Genomic DNA, 20,552 nt, shown 5'->3' with positions numbered 1-20,552 from the left:
GTTCGAGCTGTCTGTGTCTGCAAAATTCCCGTGAAAGACCTACTGCACAACCTCCCACTGTTCAAAATGTTGACAGAGGAACACAAACTCTCTTTTCTGTCCTGCCTGAATAGTTGATGTTCTCTGCCTCCAACTCAAGGGACAGCAAGACTTTTTTTAAGTGCAGAACGTTTTAAATATTGCTTGAAGCCTGTCAGAAGGTTACTCTAGCAATCAGAACTGTTGATTGTAGAGTTGATGCATATTCCATTTACCCTCTGTACTTCTCAGACTTTGAGTTCCTTCTCTGTGTTCCTCTGTTTGGCTCTGTTATATAAATACTGGCTCCAGGCCACATTCAGCTGTAATGAGCTGCAGTGGTAATTGATATCAGTAAGTTTGCAGAATGCAGGCCATTTCTGTCACCTGACAGAGAACTTTCATTGAGCCTTTGATCATCTGCTTACGTGTGTTGTCTGCGTATCTTTAATGGACTTCCTTCGCTTGTGACGAAGATACTTTTTGAAGAAAGCACCTCATTCTCCCTTGTGCACAACAGCCCCCTGAAACCTTTCCTGCCTGTTCAGCTCCCTTGTCACAGTGGTGATACTGTACAATGGATTTTTTCAGGCTGGCATTGAACAACTCGAAGTTTCAATTGTTTTTCTGGTTTTGCTGGTGACAATTTAAAAGTACTTTGCAATTTCATTTTTTACTTTTTAGGGAGTATTAACTTTTTCAGAGCTTAGTTAAATCTCACTTTTATTCTGAGGTGTGTGTATATTGTATGTGTATTTGTAATGTTCGCTCTACTACAAATTGAACCATAGCAGTAGGGAGATCACTTCCTAGAGAACTCAGATCTGTGCTTAAACACCTGGGTTGAGGTCTTTGCTCTTATACTTCATTTCAAAGGAGCAGTCAGATTTTACTGTGAGTCATTTAACATCTGGATGAAAAAACACTTGTAGTTAAATTTTTGGCTTTTGTGCTGCTTTCTTTGAGACTTCTTTGATTATAAAGAACTGACTTGGGAGGTCTCATCTTAATCCTGTAGCTTCACTGCAAGAGGGTATGCTACCCAAACAGAATGGACAGTATCTTTTCCTGCTGTTCAGAGCTTAAGATCACATTCTGACATGGTATTTAAGATGTCATACTGAGCATATTTACTCAGCCAAAGATACATCTGTTAAATGTGCCTCAAGAAAGCCTTTCACACCTATGAAACAGGAAACTTTACCACAAACACTGCTCCAGGTTGATAAGGGAAAAGGAAGAGAGGAGATACATGGGCTGTGTGCAGACTTCTCAGTCTTCATGGCCAAATGGAAGATGCACTGGTTGACAGAGGAGAAGAGGAAGCTGGTATTGACATAATATGTGATTTACTCATTCTATTGTATGCACATATGCACAGCTGCCTCACAGGCCTTGTGCACTGAGGAATGTCTTTATGCAGGCAGGTGTCAGCTGTTAAGTCAGATGCTTCCAGGCAAACCTTTCTCCACACTAATGAATGTTTATCTTAGAAATAAGAAGAGTTCTTTTGTATCACTTTCATATGGTCTAACCACATAAAAATGACAATAATTTCATGTTTTTAGAACTAGTTTGGGAGGTCTTTGTCTAGAAAATTGTTTACTTTTCCTGTGCAATGTTCAATTGTCTTGACAGTGCTGGAAGGGACTCTGTCAGGATTAAACTACATCCCTAGATAATTTTCTTATAACACCTAACACCTTAAAATGATTTGGGGTTTACCATTCGCTTATGGTATATACAGGTTCCCTGTGCATATGGGAGCTAATCCAGAGCTGCTGCCTGCATAGTGCTTTGGCTCAAGACTACAAGTTCTACCTACATAATTTACTTTTTCCAGACTGATTATGGGGGTTGCGAGAGTGTTTTGTTCTGAAGCCTTGTAGCCCTACTGGGGCAACGACTAATTCTAGCAGCTTGTCTTGCCATGAGTAGCTGCTTACTGGCCAGTGGCACTTTCTGGTCTCTCTAGCTAGCAGAAGTATTATCTGAGCTCCAGTTCTTGTGGCAATGAGAGGGACATTTCAAAACTGAGGTAAGAGTGCACTATTGTCCCTGTTGTTATTCATGACACGACAATGCCTTGAAGCTCCTTGCAAGCAGAGACTCTCATTGTGCTAGCTGATAGAGAAAGACAGAATAAGATAACATCCCTCCTGTAAGATTCCAACCTAAGCACAGACCAAGCTCAGGGGAAAAAAAAAAAACAAACAAACCACAACACAAAAGTATTGTTGTGATTTTGTCAATGTGAAGTTGAGACACAGGTAGGAGAACAGTATGATCCAGCTCAGTACTTGAGTCTTCCATTTGGACCCATACTCACAGGCTAGCGCATGTTTCAGCAGTTCTGGTCTCATTCACCTCTGGAGTTCAGCCAAGAGCTAGGAGCAAGATTCTGCTCTCCTGATCCTCTAGTTCTTCATCTGAATTGCTGGGGCAAAATTTGATATTGATACCTTTTTTTTCTATTGAAGGAGAGAAGGAAAGTTCATCTCTAATTAAAAATTTGATGTATAGAACTTCACAGATCTACATGTTCTCGTCATGTTGGAACTTTTCTAAACAGCCAGAAGCTGTTTAGAAATAACAAATAACAAATGCCCAAGTTTAATTCAAAGACCACAGGAAAGATTTTTGTTAACTATGTGTGCTGGTAATTTCAAGATAATTTCCCTATTACAAATAGCATAGTGAAACTGGTTTTTGAGAGAATCCCTAACATTTTTAGATTTACATTAATAGTATGGAATAATTGTCCTGTGGCAGTAACTGGGTTTTTCAGATTATTGAGCCTTTTTTGGCCATTGGAGCTTCAAAGTTGTTCTCTTTCTTTTATTCAGTGGAGCTGTGAGTATTTACATTTTAAAACCCACTGACCATGATTAATTGTGGAAACTGCTTGTTTACATGGAATTAAGTATATGCATAAGCATTGCTTAGATAAGCCTAATTTATTTAATGAGAATGTTCTGGAAAATTGCAATTTATTATTGGTCCTTTAGCAGTAGGAGAATGCTATGTCATAAAAGTAATTGTAATTCATAAAAATAATTGTAGATTACAGATTGTTAGTCTAATTCAGAATATGAACTGGCTAATAAATTTGCTAACTGGTGTTTTTCTATTCATAAAATCTATTCATTGCTAATTCACTTTGTTAGTTTCTAGTTCCTGGAAATGCAAGAAATTCAGTGTTTCAGTTCACTGGGTTTTTCATCAAATTTTGTCTGTAGTTTTTAGACTACACCTTTAGCATTGTGTGTAAGAAAACCTAAAGAAAAACATTGCCTTCAGCAGTCAGACCTGGTAATTCTGAAACTACTTCAGAAACTACTGAATCTGCCTATCTTCATGTGCATTATATGTCCATATGGTTGACCAACTCTAAAAAAATTACTAAGATATCCTTATGGAAGAAGGAAATCATTCATTTGGAAAGTTAAAAGTTTCTGTGGTCAGTTTTGGTTTTGAAATTTTGATGATACTTGAAAGAAGTTGTATCTTTGGACCATCCTCTGCTCCCTATATACTTCCAGTAGGAACTTGTTTTCTTCCATGTTCATTTGAAAAATGTTCATACATGTGTATTTGTCTTGGGGTGACTTTATGATGTTGTATCCCATATCACTGTTCTATGCCCAGAAATTAATTTTGTGCCATTCTATGCCTTTAAACCGAGCCTGAGAGGGGGGAGAGAAAAGTGTACTTTTTCAAAGCAGTTTTCAGTTTGTTTTCATGTTTTCAAGGACACAGATGAAGCTCTCTTGCTGCTAACAGCAGCGGCGGGAGCGGGAGGAAGCACCCAGCTTGCTTTCTTTCCAGCCAGCTTTCGGCCAGTTTTTCAGCTCCTTTTCCTTCAGAGAGTTGAACTTTTGTTTTCCTGGGACTTCTTTTTTTTTCCCCTTTTTCTCTGCTGGACTGTTTCAACATCAGAATACATTGGGAGGATTTTCCACTGAGGCCTTGGCCCTGGAGGTGGGCCCACCACCCCGTCCCAGCTCCAAGGAGGGGGAGAGAGAGATCTACAGAAGGACTCTGAAATTTTCCCAGGTTTCTCTCAGCAGAGCAAGAGTTTTAATATTTAGCATTATTATCCTTTTCCTGTGTGTTTGCTAAATAAATAGTTTTTATCTCTTTCACTTTCCTTCAAGGAAAATTCATTTTTTCCCAAACCTGGTGGGGGAGGGCTGGTTGTAACCTGCTTTCTCTCAGAGGATATATTTCCAAATTTGCCCAAACTGGCATAGTGTTTTAATACATGTATCACTGTATTGAAAGACACATACTCATTTCAACACATCCAGCCCTGTGAATTGCCTCTTTCCTCTTACATTCCTCTTCACTAGCCATCTCTAAATGTCTCAGTGGTTTTGAATTAATATAGTTTCTGTTCAATCAGTTCAAATATTCAATGTATTTTATGTATATCAGCAGAGTTATGTATATATATCCTGCAGAGGATGAAAACATCTTGAAATCTGTTTTATATTAAGTACAGTAGTTGAAATATTTTTAAAGTCTAGTTTGTGCTTACAGACATAACCACTGCTTAGATATTTAGGAGATGGAGATGGACAACTGGTGAACTGATAGACCTAGAGCTAGGACAAACCAGGGGTTTAGGAGCATAGATGCACCAAATTCCAACTGTGTAATAAGGCTAAAAACAGGTTGTTTCTCTGTTATTGCATGTTAGTACAGCTTTGGGCAGTAGTGAAGGAGAAAGGAGAAGGGAGAAAATGTATGTTTTGTACCAAAACTATGCAATCCCTTCACCAGGGTCTGGAAAGTAATATGGGAAGTACCAAACAGATAGAATAGACTTTCATCTATTCTATAAACCAGCAAGTATGCAGATTTTTCCTAAAATCTATACCTTAACAGCAGCCGCAGTCAGCTTACAAAGATAGCAATTCCACTTGTGCGAGGTTCCTTTAGCTTGATTCTGTAACTACTGTATTCACCCTTAAAGTGTAAGATTCTTGCCTACTTGAATTTTAATTCTGGTATTGACAGATGCATGTAGGACATTCTCTTTTGTATGCCATGTGCATTGGGAGAGTCAGTAGAAGAAGAAGAAAAAATAGAAGAATGCACAGCCAAGTACCACATGAAATAAGACATACTTCAGTTAGCATCTCATTACACTCTACAGTAAGGGAAAACAGCATTACTACAAAAAAGCAGTATTATATATTTTCGTAAGATTATTGTCTCCAACAGTACAAGTATTTTAGAAACTAATAGGTAAATATAGTAGGATAGTATTAGTTCAAAGTGTTGCAAACACCTTTAGCTGTTTTAAAATAATTCTACAGCCCTGTATTTCTGTAAGATTATCACTGGTTTTCTCTGTGCTTCTTAGGACTTTGAAATTCATGTATATCGTTTATGGGTTCAGTTATTTGCACATGCCTAGTCCACTTTACATGTGTCTGCTCTATTCTACTTTCTTTACTTTCCATCTATGAAAGCCCATAAAAGTCTCTTGGGACTACAAAAGTACAAGGGTAAGAGGTATTTGACCTCACAGTTTGTGTGCTCCTCTAAGGAATCTCCTCTTTAGTGCAGCTGGAAAGAATTGTGAACAAACTGATGTTAGTTATGGGTAGGGCAACAGATGCAACCTGCAATATTCAGAAATTTCAAACACTGGAAAAACAAGTCCTTTGTCTTTATGGAAACACAGCATTTCTTTCTGGAAGAAGAAACAGACACCCTCTTCTGAAGAAGCCAAGATGTCCAAAGGGTTTATGTGGCTTGCTAGCCACTGAGATGTGAACTGCCAACAGAAACATTTTGCACTTATACCAATAACAAACAAAATGTTGCTGGAGGCAACAGCTACTGCCAGCACTTGAAAAAATAAGTCTGGCAGCTAACCATGTATCAAAATAGATTCTGAAGCAAGAAAATGCCTTCTTCTCACCACCTACTCAAATATCTTATTTTAGATTGTGCCAAAACTGAAGGGTAGATGATATCCACATTAATTCTGGCTAACAGTTCCATGGGAAAAGCAGGGAAGATCTCTCCCCCCAGATCATTCATATGGAGAACATACTCCAGCTTGGTTTAACTGGCTGCCATATGTCACTCCTGTTCCACTGATAAATAGCTCCCAGTATATGTATTCAGATCAGTGTCCTTCAGTGTATTATGGTCTGGAAAATGATCATGGGAACTCTTAACTCACTGTGCAAGAAGCATTTATTGTTAGAAAGTGTGGAACAGATTGTTGTCATTGCTACTAACAGAACCAACAATATTGTCTAAAAGCAAACTACAGTGTCGTTAGTGCTTACAGTGAGGCTCAGGATTTTTGTAAAATCAGAGAATGTCACCAGCAGATGGAGCGCAGTAGGGGAGCAATGTGCCTTTGGTCCATCAGGATATCTTATAGGGAGGAAAAAGAATTTCTTATGTGCTAGCAGTTTATATTTGTTAAAGATGTTACTTGAAAGGGAGGAAACATGCCCACAAAATAACTTTATAAAATGAAAAGATGTTAGAATCGTTCAGTGATAGTAGGGTAGCACAATCTTAAATGGTTATTTGTGTAGTGTGTTTGCTTACATGATGTGTTTTACGTGCATTGAGCTATTTCCATTGACTGCAGATTTTGGAGCATCAGAGTGGTCTTTCTCTGCTTCTTCCATAAAATCTGCTTGATTCTGCTGACATGTTTCATAACTTTCCTTCATTATCTGCCTCCGTCCTGTTTGGAGCCTGAGGGTAACCTCCTTCCTAATCACTCTCTTTAAGTTTCTGCCTGGATTTGTTGTCTTCAAAGACAGGTCCTCTGAGCTTTCCTTTTCCTGAATTTTTAATTTACTCCCTCAGTAATCAGTTTAAATAATGTCATCCTGGAAATGAGGCTACTCTTCAGATTTAGAAAACATGGCACTATCTGGCTTTCATGTTTTCAATTTGGGTGTGGGAGTATATCCAGGTCAGTGTAGAGTTTCGCGTGAGTTTGTTGGGGAGGCTATTTTCTTATCTTTTCCTTCTGAATGTAGGACTAATTTTTTGTGTATACATTTCTATATATCTCTGAAGTGCTTCCTAGTTGAGACATGAGTGGAAGGCCTAGTACTTTAAACAATTTTCTGTGTTTAGCTGACAGAATTCGGCGTTGTGTTCAGTACAGCTCAAATAGCAGAAATCTGGTTTTAAGGTGATGAACACTGAAATTCAGTTATCAACAATCCTGTTGATACAGGATTTACATAGCTAGTTCAGAGAAGACCTAGTTCAGTGACAGGTGTTCATCCAGGGGTTGAAGATGATCCCCTGCTCTCCTGTTGCATCTCTCAAGGCCTTAGTACCTCCTATCACAACAGCACAGAAGTCAGGAAAACCAAAGCTTGATCTTCTGAAAGAAATTTGTCCTCAGAATTTCACTTATACATTCCTTTGATTAAATTTTGTCATTATCTTCCTTTATTTTTTGTTTAAGACAGGGGAAGAAAACCAGCTAATTAAATCTACTCTGTCTTGAAATACGTTGTCCATGCTCCAACAGACAAAAGAACTCCTACTGTAGGACACAAAACATTTCCTGTGATATTGCAGAAATCCCAGAGGCTTGCAGTCCAAGAGCTATTGACAAGAGATGAAAATGCAGAACTGCAAATATTCATCTTAGCCTCATCGTCCAGCTTCAAGAGTGACATTAATCAGAAAAGGAAAATTCCTTTTCATTTACTGTTTCTTCATTCCATCTGTCATTATAATAAGAGAAAAATTAAGGTGAATTTTTTCTGTGCTTAAGATTCTCTCTCCTGACCCCTTCACAGATGGGAGATTGGGAAATGGAGCTCTTGCAGTCTTACCTGTGGGGTTGGTTTGCAGACACGAGATGTCTTCTGTTCTCATCTACTATCAAGAGAGACCAACGAGACAGTGATTTTGGCGGATGAGTTGTGCTCTAAACCCAAGCCATCGCTCGTGCAAGCCTGTAATCGCTTTGACTGCCCACCCTCCTGGTATCCTACAGAATGGCAAGAGGTAAGAATTTATGTCTAATCTCATTTTATGACTGCTAAAAGTAGTCATTGCACACATTTCAGGGGTCAGAGGGCTGGAGCACCTCTCCTACAGGCTGGAGAGCTGCAGCAGAGAGGGCTCGAGGGAGACCTCAGAGCAGCCTTACCATTTATGAAGTGTGCCTGCAAGAAAGATTAAGAGGGGCTTTTGACAAGGGCTTGTAGCAACAAGACAAAGAGTAATGGATTTAAACTGAAAGAGGGTAGATGTAGTTTAGATATTAGGAAGACATTTTTTTGTATGAGGGTAGTGAGACACTGAAACAGGTGGCACAGGGGAGATGTGGATGCCCATTCCTGGAAGTGTTGAAGGCCCGGTTGGATGTAGCTTTGAGCAACCTGGTCTAATGGAAGCTGTCCCTGGCCAGTGGGGTGCAGAGAGGAGATGGGGTGGAACTACAGGAACTGTAAGGTTCCTTCCAACACAAACCATTCTCTGATTCTATGATTTTGCTTTAACCCATCAAGAGGAATCATTAATCATTCTGACAAGCCATTAAAAAACTGCAAAGTGTGCACTTTTCACTCTTAAAAAAATGCATCAATGTTTCCAGAGGTATATAATGACTATAACTATTTCTAATGCAAAGTTAGTGGAAAATCTTAACAGCTGGCTATAGATTTCGAACAAAAATATATGGGATGAGTTGGTCAGCTGCAATGAGTGGACTTGGGTTAGCTATGTCAAGGCTTCTAGGAAAACTAAACGAGAAGGATTAAGGATAAAAGAGTCTTTAAAGCATTTTGAGTATTTCATATATTCTCAAATAATAATTTATTTTTGTACAAGAAACATTCCTCATCCTTCAGATTAAGAAATGTGTGTTAAACACTTCCCTTTGGGAGATGGATGCCTTATTACACTAAATATAAAAATTGCTGTCCACACAATGGGTCTGTACAAGGCTTTCCATCTTTAGAAAGCACCCTGGAATTAGGTAATTTGCTGACATCTGGTTGCAAATTAAACTACTTGTGTAATTCAAAAGATTTAAAGATGCTTCTTTAAATGGTTATAATACTACACAGGAGGAAAGGATCCTGTGCTGCTGTCAAGACTAAAGGAAAAATTTGCTGTGTGGTGTAGGTGTAAGCAAAACACCTGTTTAAATCTTCATTCTTGATGTGTGCTAGTCTTCATTCTATCCTACGTGAAAACTATGATCATTTTGCATAGTGCTTACTTACACCTATTCGGTGTCTATATATAAAATCTGGTCTTTACTTAAGAGCCAGGGAGATGTTAGTGTACTCACATAATGAAGTTAGTAAGTCCATGAAGCTGAGAGAGCTTTGGGTTTGGGCAACCAACCTGGTAAAAAAAAATTTACGCCAGTCTGATGGTCTGTCAAAGCTAGGTAATGAGCCTACAGCTTTAGTCCTCTGTTTAAAACAGTTCAGTGATATTTCATGCTTTGTCCACTGATATTTGCACACACATGTATACTTAGCTGTACTTTTGAAAATTTCTAGACTATAGTCATAATAAATGTTATATTTGTAAATAGGAAATGGTATTCTCCTAGTTCGTAATGTAATAACGTAAGTCAAGCATTTCAAAATTAGGATATGCTAGAAGGAGCACCTATGCTTGTTTAAGTCCTATAACTGGCCACAGTCCTTACAGAAAGAAATTTTCTGTGAGTTTATGTGAACAGTCAGAAGAGATACATGTTGTAGTATGAGGAAAAATTTATTTTCTGCTAACAGTGACCATTAGCTGTAGGCCACACTAGAACAGTACCAAATTGTTTCTGCTAGAGCTGTCTCCAAACAGATTTTTTCAGGATTGGAACATCTTCCTCAACAGTGTAAACGTGTGTACTTCCACCTGTTTGAAGTAATTTTTCTGACTGTTCAAGGGCTCTCAAATGCTACCTCTTTGAAAGACTTAGCAGGTCTTCAGAGGAGGAAGCCTGATTAAGTATAAAAGCTTTAGCAGCCATGTTAATCAGAAATTGAAACAAAGTGCTCAGTCACACTTGTGGTAACTGGTGTCTTCTCTGGGCGAGAGAGAACCTGTGCTGTAATTCATTGCTACAGTTCAACACAAGTTATGTTGTAGCTCTTCTGCCTTACTTCCACAGACTTTTCAGGCCCAGGCCTGAGTATTTCCAGTGCTTACCTTTCACTGGAGGAAAACAGCACAAAAAATGTGCTTCTCTACCTACTGTCTTCTGCTTCTGTTCAGATGAGTGCTGTGCCAGAAAAAAAACTCTAATCCATCAAAATCAATTTCCGTTCTCTCATTTTTTAAGTATGTCTGTTTTCCTTCTTTGCAACACCATCATCTTTACAGGTATTTCCACCCTGTAGGAAAACCAGACCTTGCAGCTCAGTCTCACACAGGTTTCCCATCTGAAAACCTGCACCATGGGGCTTGTGCATTACACTTAGGGATTATTACAGCTGTTGGCTTCTGAGATGTGGAAAGAAAAAAAACATTCGGAAAGGACGTGAGTGGCTGAGACAATTTCTGGAGGTGACCTCCAGTCATGCAGCAAAACTGCTATGGGTCCCTCCAGCAGAAGAAAACCTGAAGAAGGATTTCTTTCCTTGCATTAAAGGACCCACAACGCCTCCCCTCTCCCCAGGCTCCTGAGAGGATTCCCCTCATACAGGGAGATGAAGGGCCCTTCAGGAAGGTGCCTTCCTCCCCCTAGGGAAGGTCCTTGAAAGCTTTACCAACATGAAGGGGTAAAATCTGTTTGCTGCAGAGCGTGGTTTCAGTACATTTCTTTGGCCTCATCAGTGGAGTTTGTGGTGCTTTTCAGAGCACTCATTCACACTGGTTTAATGCAAAACCACAAAAAAATCCCCAAAAGATTTAAACTGTAATGACCAGTGTTTTCTTTCCTAAGTCTTTTATGCTTGTAAGGAACGATTGTCTGAATTAAATGCCATTCAAAGCCCTGGTGTTCCTGGTAGATAAACACACAATAATTATCAGTGTTGTAACGTTACAAACAATTTTTAAAACACATCTTTACATATTCCAGACTATTTATTTTTAAATAGTTCTGTGTCTTTACTAAATGCATTAGGATCTTTATCATTTTCTGGAGAAAAGTGTATATATAAGCTTTCATTTTTACAAGGCCCTATACATATCTGTTCTGCATACCTGAAACAAGAGACATCCATTAGTAAATCTTCATCCAGCTTTGTTTTATTACTGAATAAGTGCTACAGTCTCAATGCCAACATTCTTTATTTGCTCTTGAATGCTAACTTTGCTCCAAAGATAATTCGAACAATGACTTGAAAACAAAGTCAGCATGGGAAAACTGGTAATATTTTATTATATTTTCCTAGTTATTTTTAATCCATACCGTAAAATGTCTCTTCTAAATCGTCAAGTTTCACACATTAAAAACCAACAGAGACACCTTCTGAGAAAAAAATGTTTACTCCTTTTGCAGGCACTTTATCTTACTGTGGAGTCATAGCAGAGAAGTCATTTTTGAGAGCAAGGAACAAACCCGTATTGTTGTACACCTTGAGTAGAGAGCAGTGTAAAATTAAACCACATGGGAGACCATGTTAAGGGACCTGGGGATCCTGGTCGATGGCAAGTTGAACAGGAGTCAGCAGTGCCCTGGCAGCCAGGAGGGCCAACCCTGTCCTGGGGGGCATCAGGCACAGCGTCACCAGCCAGGCAAGGGAGGGGATTGTCCCGCTCTGCTCACCTCGAGCGCTGGGGGCAGTTTTGGGCACCACAATATGAGAAAGACATTAAACTGTTAGAGAGTGTCCAAAGAAGGGCCACAAAAATGGTGAAGGGCCTGGAGGGGAAGCCATGTGAGGAGTGGCTGAGGTCACTTGGTTTGTTCAGCCTGGAGAAGAGGAGACTGAGGGGAGCCCTCATTGCAGGCTATATTTGCCTTGTGAAGGGAAGAGGAAGGCAGGCACTGGTCTCATCTCTGTGGTGACCAGTGAAAGGACCCAAGGGAATGGCCTGAAACTGTGTCATGGGAGGCTGAGGTTGGATGTCAGGAAAAGTTTCTTCACCCAGAGGGTGGCTGGGCACTGGAACAGGCTCCCTGGAGAAGTGGCCACAGCACCAGCCTGACAGAGTTCAAGAAGCATTTGGACAATGCTCTCAGGCACATGGCATGACTCTTGGGGCTGTCCTGTGCAGGGACAGCACTATGTAAGAGAATAAAGTCCAAGAAGCAAGGAAAGATGTGTTTTGCCTTATCTCTGGTAGAGTTGGACTTTCTGAGATTTGACTGACTGACAGAAGGAACATTCTTTGTAGTATTCACAGTGTGTAACCCATTTTGTATCTTGTATATAAGTTAACAGGATAACAGTCCTTAGGCAATGTTGGAATATTACTTTTAATCATATTTTTCTTCCTCCTCAGGAATGAATTGTCCTCAAATGAGAGGCTGATAAACATTGTCTTCTGATGAAAACTAATGTTTTTCTTGCTTAGTTTTTTGGAAGCCTTTGACCTTCATAACATTCTAAATAAGTAGGACAAAAGCTAATTTTACGCATTAAAAAGCAAGCCAAATATAAAAATGTCTTTCTGCGCTTCCTTTCTGTCTTTCAAGGAAAATGTTTATCCTAAATATTCGGGCTAGCATTAAAGTTCATGCAGCCCTTTGTCTAAGAGAGAAGGGCCTTTCAGAAGTGCAAGATTTTCTAAAACACTCCCTTTTTAACTGCTTAAGTATACATTTTAACACTTCTTTGTATTATTGTCTACTTCTCCTGCATAACTGCCATGTCACAAGCTATAAGCAACTGCTGGTCATGTCAGTGTAATGCAAGCTCCCCCTTTCCTTTGCTAGAAGAAAGGAGAAAAGGAGTTGAGCTGGCTGAACTGAGCAGAACTGGGAGCCTGTTAGCAGCCTCAGGAAAAGGATCCTCAGGAAAAAGGACTGAGCAACTAAATTTACAAAAAATATTCAGGAAAGCTACTAAATTTGGTTATTCAAAATTTTATGCCCTGGTTGAGTAGAAAAATGGATACAGAGAGAGGTATTTACATTAAAGACAGAGGGGAGGTGTGTTCTTTGGATATTAATCATCTCAATTTACTTATCTACTGCCAGACAAGACTTTTCCACTCTCTCTGACACTAGTCACTGTCAGAGCTCAGACAGAGATATTAGTATTTAGATTCTCCACATCACATGCTAGAGTCTCATTTTCCAAGTGGAAAGGACAAGTTCTCCACCTCCATACTGCAATGCTGACTCACTGTTTCCATGTCCTTTGTACCAATACCTTAAAACAGAACATTTCAGAAATACTGAAGCAGTTTGTCTAAATATTAGCAAAATAAGCTGCTTCCATTTTCCAAAATATTTTTGACATTTTTGGAAGCAGCATACTTTGAGGTCTCTGAAATTTTTGTTTTATGTTTGGCCAAGACCAAGTGTTGATTTCTACCCAAACTCACAAGTAAATTTTGCAGCAAGTGGGGTGGTGCAGGTGTAACAAAAGGTGTCTGTGTCTCTTTTCTCACAGTGTTCACAGACCTGTGGTGGTGGTGTCCAGAAGCGAGATACACTCTGTAAGCAACGCCTGGCAGATGGAAGCTTGTTAGAGCTGCCAGAAACCTTCTGCTCCTTGCCAAGGACCATTACACAACAAGCCTGCAAAAATGAGGATTGTCCCAATGAGTGGCTTCTCTCTGACTGGACACAGGTATGCTATTCATATGCATGAGTATTGTACAGGTCTTGGAGATGAAGTTCCTATGCAAACTGGGGTAGAGGAGCCAAATAAGGTCAGACCCCACAAAGCGTGTTATGCCCAGTTTTGTCCTTATCACGCTGGTTGGGGATGTTATCACTGGCTCCTTGTTCCTCTTTGGTGACTGCCTCCACAGATGTGTTTTAGCCATCTGGCCAAACCATTAAGAGCCTTCTTATGTAAACTCAAGTCATGCTCAAAATAATAAATCCCTCTCTGTCCATACCTATGCTTATTATTCCATCCAAGGCATTGATGAAGAGTAATCTTTATTACCCTAGGCTAACTCTTTGTTCCCAAAATCTAACTGTTCTGATGTCAATAGTCTTTTCCTCTTGGGGCCACTCCATCCCTTTCCTATGATAAAGAGAAGAGAAAAGAGGAGGGGTGGAAACAGGAGGAGAGGGGAAGGGGAAGGGGAAGGGGAAGGGGAAGGGGAAGGGGAAGGGGAAGGGGAAGGGGAAGGGGAAGGGGAAGGGGAAGGGGAAGGGGAAGGGGAAGGGGAAGGGGAAGGGGAAGGGAGGAGAGACATTATAAAAATACAATTTGATCTTGTAAGGTCAAAGCAAAAGCAGAGGTTCATTCCAGTAAGCATGAAAATCATTCCACAGCTTGCAGTCTCTGCCACCACTCTTCTAGTCCTCTTTCATGGAAGGTAGTGGAAATTGCCTTGTGGAAATTGTAAAAGAAACACCAATCACCCTGTGAAACTGTCCCACCTGCACCCTTCTTATGGTGATCTCTCTGGGCATTTTATTCAAATTAGTGGATGTTTTCATAAAGTCTTCTGCGAGGAGACACAGAGCCGTTCTGGCAGTGAAGATTACACTGCTCTACCCATTTTCCAGCTCTTTTTACAGACTGCTGCTTGGGTTCCAGTGCAAAGGCACTGCCTGTATTTCATTTTCACAATGGTGTATGCATAAATATGAAACTGGATAGTCATGATGAAGTCCATCAAACAATGTCCACCTGTGCAACAAGCAGCATAGTCTGGTATTAGAGGGTTTCTACTCTTCTGTGTAAGCCATATGTAGTAACTACAAGGCTGAGGTAATTAATCGGTAACTAAAATACTCATCCCTTTATTATTCCTAAATAGATTTGCAACAGGAAAGCTTAAAGATTAAGCTTAGGCCAGACCAGAATGCTACTGTGATCTGCACCTTAATGAGGTCTGGTCTTGAGCATGAGCAGGAGTTTTTCCAGCCAGCAGACACAGACACATAGAAACAAAGTGCAAAGGCTGCCTTTGAACTGTAGCACAGTACCATTAAAACAAGGGACACCATTTGACAGAAGAGAAGTGCTAGCAGGAGCATGGAAATAATCTAAGCCTTACAGGACAGAAAATAACAGATATTTCATCTCCTTACTGTGCCTGCACTGTTCATAGCTGCACAGTCAGATACTGCTCTGCTTTATTCCACTGCAACATTTTGAAAACAGTAACTGTTATATCCTGTGGTGTATGTATGCAATGTGGATATGGGAGGTGAGGACGGAGTGCATGACAAGGAGCAGCTTTTTCGTTTTTCCTAATGTTTCTCATCCTGTTCCTAGTGTTCAGTGAGCTGTGGAGAAGGCACACAGAGTCGAAATGCTATTTGCAGAAAGATGCTGAAAACTGGAGGCTTTGTTATCATCAATTCCTCACTCTGCCTCCCTTTGCCATTCTCATCCTTGATCAGGCCCTGTGCACTAGGCCCCTGTGCAAGTAAGTGGAAAAGGTGTTTGGGCAGTGCCTGGGGAAAAGGGGCTTGGAAGTCCTTCACTAAGCAATCCATGCTGTTTCCTGCTCCATAGCCTTCTTTTGTGGTAGTGTTACTCAGTCTTGTGGAGTGGGTTTTTCTGTCTGTGAACAAGTCAAGCCAGTGGAGGAGCACTACAGGTTTTACTAATGGAGCTGGATGTGGGCCAATGTGCTGGAAGGGAACTCCTAGTTTCTGGAAAAACTGGCTCAAAATTCTGACCAAAGTCTAGATCTGAATTTCACAGCTGGAATGTAGAGGCTCAGAGATACAGCGCAGCAGCCTGAGGGCAGGTGCAAATAAACTCTCTGCTAGAACAGCTGCAAGGAAAATGGTTGGTAAGGGATTTTGCTGATGATCATTTAGAAACTTGTTATTTCATTATGTCACTCCAAATCCTCTATGACCTGGGATTTCTAATGAACCATGCAACACACGTTAGATGTATTTTACACTGGTAGCTCATGCATTTGTTGTCGCCCATCACAAGCCCCCCTGTATATTCTTCCCTAGTTTGCAGTAAGTCAGCTGGACATGTAAAAGTCAGCCTAGCTTCAGCTTGACTCCGAAACTGCTGAATGTTGAGTATGTAGGGAGAAAAGAATATCTGACATTTAGAACTAAAGCTTGGACCAAATGCTGCATGGTATTTACTAATAGTATGCCTGTGCAGCTTAATTTAGTGCTTCATAATAAAGATCTCTGACACAGAGCTCTGGAAACCAGAAGGACACACTGAACTAGTGCAGTTTAATAGTATTTACCATGTTTTTAAGCCTAGCCCAGAGAGTTTTGTTCTGTTCAACATTACTCCTTCAGGTAGCAAGACTTTCATTCTTCCTTGCTGTTGTGACCTGCAAGATCGTGTTGTCTTTGAAGGTTTGGATGGTAAACACTTCTCTACTCAGTGCAATTCTTAAGTAACAGTCTTTGTTTAAGTACTTTAACAACAAGAACTATGTTTCCACTCAAGTTTTCTCTCTTCTGTAAAGCTTTTGTCCCTGGCTATTTGGTTTCCGCATATACTGTGGGCTACTTTCGCACTCCTGAAGTGTGTCTTGTTATTCCTCTTATTTTGATTGTTCGAATTTAATGTCCAGCAACTGGTGGCCGGTTTCTCCCATTACTGTCTAATGGGTCAAATGCTGCCCACAACAATGTAAACTACTTGTTTTGTTTAATGGTATCACTTACTAATAATATAATGGTATTTCAGGGCACAACAGACCAGCTCATAAGCAAAGCCCCCATATTATGGCTGTAAAGCAAGTTTACATCCAGACAAGGAAACAGAAGAAACTGCACTTCATTGTGGGTGGATATGCTTACCTGCTGCCCAAAACTTCTGTTATCCTCCGATGTCCTACCAGGAGGTTCAGGAAATCAATGATCACTTGGGAGAAGGATGACAAGAGGCTTGTCAGTTCAGCTCACATCACCATTGCGCCCTATGGGTACATGAAAATCCATCATTTGAAGCCTTCAGACACTGGGACATACACCTGCACAGCAGGGCCAGCCCGGGAGCATTTCATAATTAAACTGATTGGAAGCAACAAGAAGATCATTGCTGGGCAGCCAGCTAGTATTAGGGAGGATGAGGGCATGAGGAAGGCTGGCTTAAATGATGCCTTGCGAACAGAGGATAAACATCTCAATGGGATTTTCTTCAATGGTAGCAAGGCTGAAAAGCGGGGACACCTTGCTAACCCCAGCAGATGGTATGACAATATTGTCTCGAGGCTGCTACAGCTCAGGAGCTGGCCAGAGGAAAATTTGGAGTCCTGGGAAGCCCAGGAGTCTATGGAGAGAAACGCGTCCTCAGAGGAGGACCAGAGCCGGGAGCATAGCCTGCCATTTACTATGGTCACAGAGCAGAAACACTTGGATGATATCATAAGGAATTTGTCACAACAGCCTGAGGAGCTTAGAGATATCTACACTGAGCAGCTTGTTGTGCAGCTGGCTCACGAGGTTTTCAAGAGCCACTTGGAGCACCAGGAATTTGTCCTCAAAGCATCAAGGCAAAAAGTTGACTCAGCCTTAGTGGAGTATCCTTTCCACAGACATGTTTCTGGATTTACTAGCTCCCTGAGGATGTCATCTGCTGAAACATTTATTCCCACCTCTGTAGATCTGGGAAATGGCTTGCACAGGCCTCCTCAAAAGCCTGCCATCCTCCGAAAGATTTCAGCAGCACAACAACTTTCTGCTTCAGAGGTCGTCACCCACCTGGGACAGACAGTAGTCCTAGCAAGTGGCACACTGAGTGTGCTGCTTCACTGTGAAGCAGTGGGAAACCCAAAGCCCACCATCAGCTGGGCTAAGAATGGAGAGGAAGTGAAATACAATGATAGGTAAAGAATGTTATTTAACTTTTAAGAAAATAATTGATATTTGGACTCTTCACTTTCCATGTTTTACTGCCTGTCAGTCCCATGGACCAAACCATATTTTGCTGTAGTCTGACTTCATAACAGAAAGAAGGGCAAGTGCATGTGAAGTGGTAAATGAGGTAAACAGAGCACTGTAACTCTTCAGCAAGGTCTGGATGGTGGGTCAGGCTGGTGTGGCAGACAGGAACCTTACTTCTGTTTGAGTAAGTAAAAAAGAAGGGATTGTAAAGTACTAAAGGACATAAATGCCTGATACAGCCAACAGAGCACTCCGCATCTGGAGACTGGGAGCCTTAGTTTATTTTCCCATCTGAAGGCAGAGATTTTTGCTATGCAGATTGGTATTGAGAAATGAAAACTGGTCGTTGGTTGTTGCTATTATCTTCTGTTGGTGCTACGAATTGCATTTCTCCCAGTGCTCCAGGAGGGCCTGACAGACATGGCTGTGGTAAGAGAAGATGGAGGAAGTGAGGCTTCAGCCTTCCACATATGTATCCATGCATTAAACTGCCCCAGGATAAACCTCAAGGGGCATTACAATCACCATTTACTGCATGTGTTCTGATGAAGGCTGTGAACTGTGGAACCACACTTCATGGCTGTTTGCAGCTTTGCTGTCATCTCAACACAGACTGATCATTTATCATTAGTCTTCTCATGTGAATTGGTGAATCCTCATCTCTTTAAACTCTGGAGTGCTGGTCCCACATGTAACCTGAGAAGTTCACATAACAAAATGCTTTTATCAGTATACCACAAAAATTATGCTGGTTTTTCTTTAGGTAGCCTTTACTTCCTATCACTCCACATTATTCATTTGTGTGGAAGAGCACAGAGAAAGAGGTTCTTTTCAGTACTAGTTGTATGCTTAACTGTGTTGGTAACATACATTTTTCTCATGTCTGTGGTTGGGATTTTATATTTAGGCTCTATTCTGTGAGAAATCAATATATAAGAACAGGAAAAGAGTGTAGTAGGCAGTAATAATGACCCACATAGTACAACAAAGTTGTCCAGGGATCTGCTAGGAGCTCCTTCTGCACAAGATACTGACCTCAGCTAAGACATCTACATTTAGTCATAAGGTCAGCCTAGGATATGAGAAAAGATAGGACCAAAACAAAAATTAATTTCCAGTGTGGTGGCCTTGGATCATCCAGTAAAGTCTTGAGTTAGGTAAAATTGCCCCTTCTGTACAGTTATGAAATTAGCATATTGGCTTCTTCTTTACTTTGACTGCTGAATCAATGAAAAAATAATTGCTTTGTGTAATGATCCGAGTTTCCTGGTTCTTGCCTCTCTGCCTGAAGGTGAATAAGTATATTAAATTCAACACACAGAAAAATGGTAACTTCTGAAGGGGTAGAGGTCACTAAGAACAAGAATGTATCTCTGGTGGAAATCACATGCAGTCATAATTATGACTCAGACGTACAGAATCCCTTCATTTGGACATATTCTTGTGAAAATTTCTGTATGCCACCCCCAGAAAAGTTTCATATCTATAGATTTTCATCCAGTGGCTGTATCCCATTAGAATTGGTCCATTAAGGTGGTTTTTTTTTTCTCTACTTGAAATGACTGTAACTTCTGTGGTGTCCATGAAAAGGAAGGGACATTACATAAAGTTCACGTATGAGGAATGCTAGTCACTACAGTCATGAGAAAATGGCAAGTTTATTTTACATCCTATAAGCTGTCATGGTATCCCAACAAGCAGATTAATTTAGCTGAAATAAAAGAGTCGTATGATTCCTGAAATTTTAGTTCAGATTTTTTTAGTGTATAATTTTACAGTTCCTTTTCAACCTTTATTTTTCCCATTCAGTTTGGCTGAAATAGCCGTAAATAGTGCATTTTGTTTCTGAATTGTCAGTCAGTTGTGTGTGTGCTCAAAATTTCTATCAGAAAGACTCAGGAAAGTATTATTTGTTTTCCAGTTAGTAGCATAAGTCATTGACAACTCGTCTTTAAATGTTGAGGCAGTTTCCACTTTATGAACTTCCTTCTGTACTCATCATTTATAGTTCCTCCAGGTTGGTGTGTGGGGGAGGAAATGACCATGCTTTGAGCTTGAGATGTAACTCGACACCTATATCTTCGGAGTTAATGTAAGGGTAGAAATCATGGTGTGTAAAAAAATTGGTTTGTGGATTTTCTTGCTGGGTTTTCTAAGAGCAGTATTCTGGTTTTGGCTCAGAATGCTCTTGCTGCCTGTCAGCTGTGTCAATGAAAGCTGCAGTTTAAGCAGTCTTAGAGTGTCCTGCTGTAAACTGCAAGGCCATCTACATGTGGTGGTGTCTGGTATGCTTGAGCTGTCCTTCAGCTCTGCAGTTTGTTTTCTTCATGCTTTGCCAGCCATTGAATGGAGAAGAGGGTTTTCCAGCCCACCTCTGTCTTAATGGGAATAAGAAAATAAATACAGGTGGGCTTGCCTATACTAGTATTGAAGAGAAACACTTCTGCTGAGAAAGGCCAGAGAGTAGTGCTGAAGTTCCTCAGGTCACACCCTACTGAATATACTGAGATTTCAGAAGTTCTTAGTTGGTATTGTGATTTTTAGAGTGTAGGCTGCTGGTTTTAGGTTGGGTGACAGCTACCTGGTTTGTGTATACAAGCCA

At 40.5% G+C, this 20,552-nt stretch overlaps 1 protein-coding gene across 3 annotated transcripts in view; it reads left to right on the top strand.

The window, feature by feature from the left end:
- ADAMTSL1 (ADAMTS like 1) overlaps window positions 1-20,552 on the top strand; it is a 415,079-nt gene that overhangs the window by 356,580 nt on the left and 37,947 nt on the right. For all 3 annotated transcript variants that reach the window (XM_039567703.1, XM_039567702.1, XM_010392980.4), the window contains 4 exons: window positions 7,824-8,034; window positions 13,557-13,736; window positions 15,348-15,501; window positions 16,752-17,892. In XM_039567703.1, coding sequence (XP_039423637.1) covers window positions 7,824-8,034; window positions 13,557-13,736; window positions 15,348-15,501; window positions 16,752-17,892 — 1,686 coding nt within the window. The remainder of the gene's footprint in view (window positions 1-7,823; window positions 8,035-13,556; window positions 13,737-15,347; window positions 15,502-16,751; window positions 17,893-20,552) is intronic.

This window comes from Corvus cornix, chromosome Z (genome assembly GCF_000738735.6).
Source record: "Corvus cornix cornix isolate S_Up_H32 chromosome Z, ASM73873v5, whole genome shotgun sequence".
NCBI lineage: Eukaryota > Metazoa > Chordata > Aves > Passeriformes > Corvidae > Corvus > Corvus cornix.
This window is presented reverse-complemented; position numbering and strand designations above follow the sequence as displayed.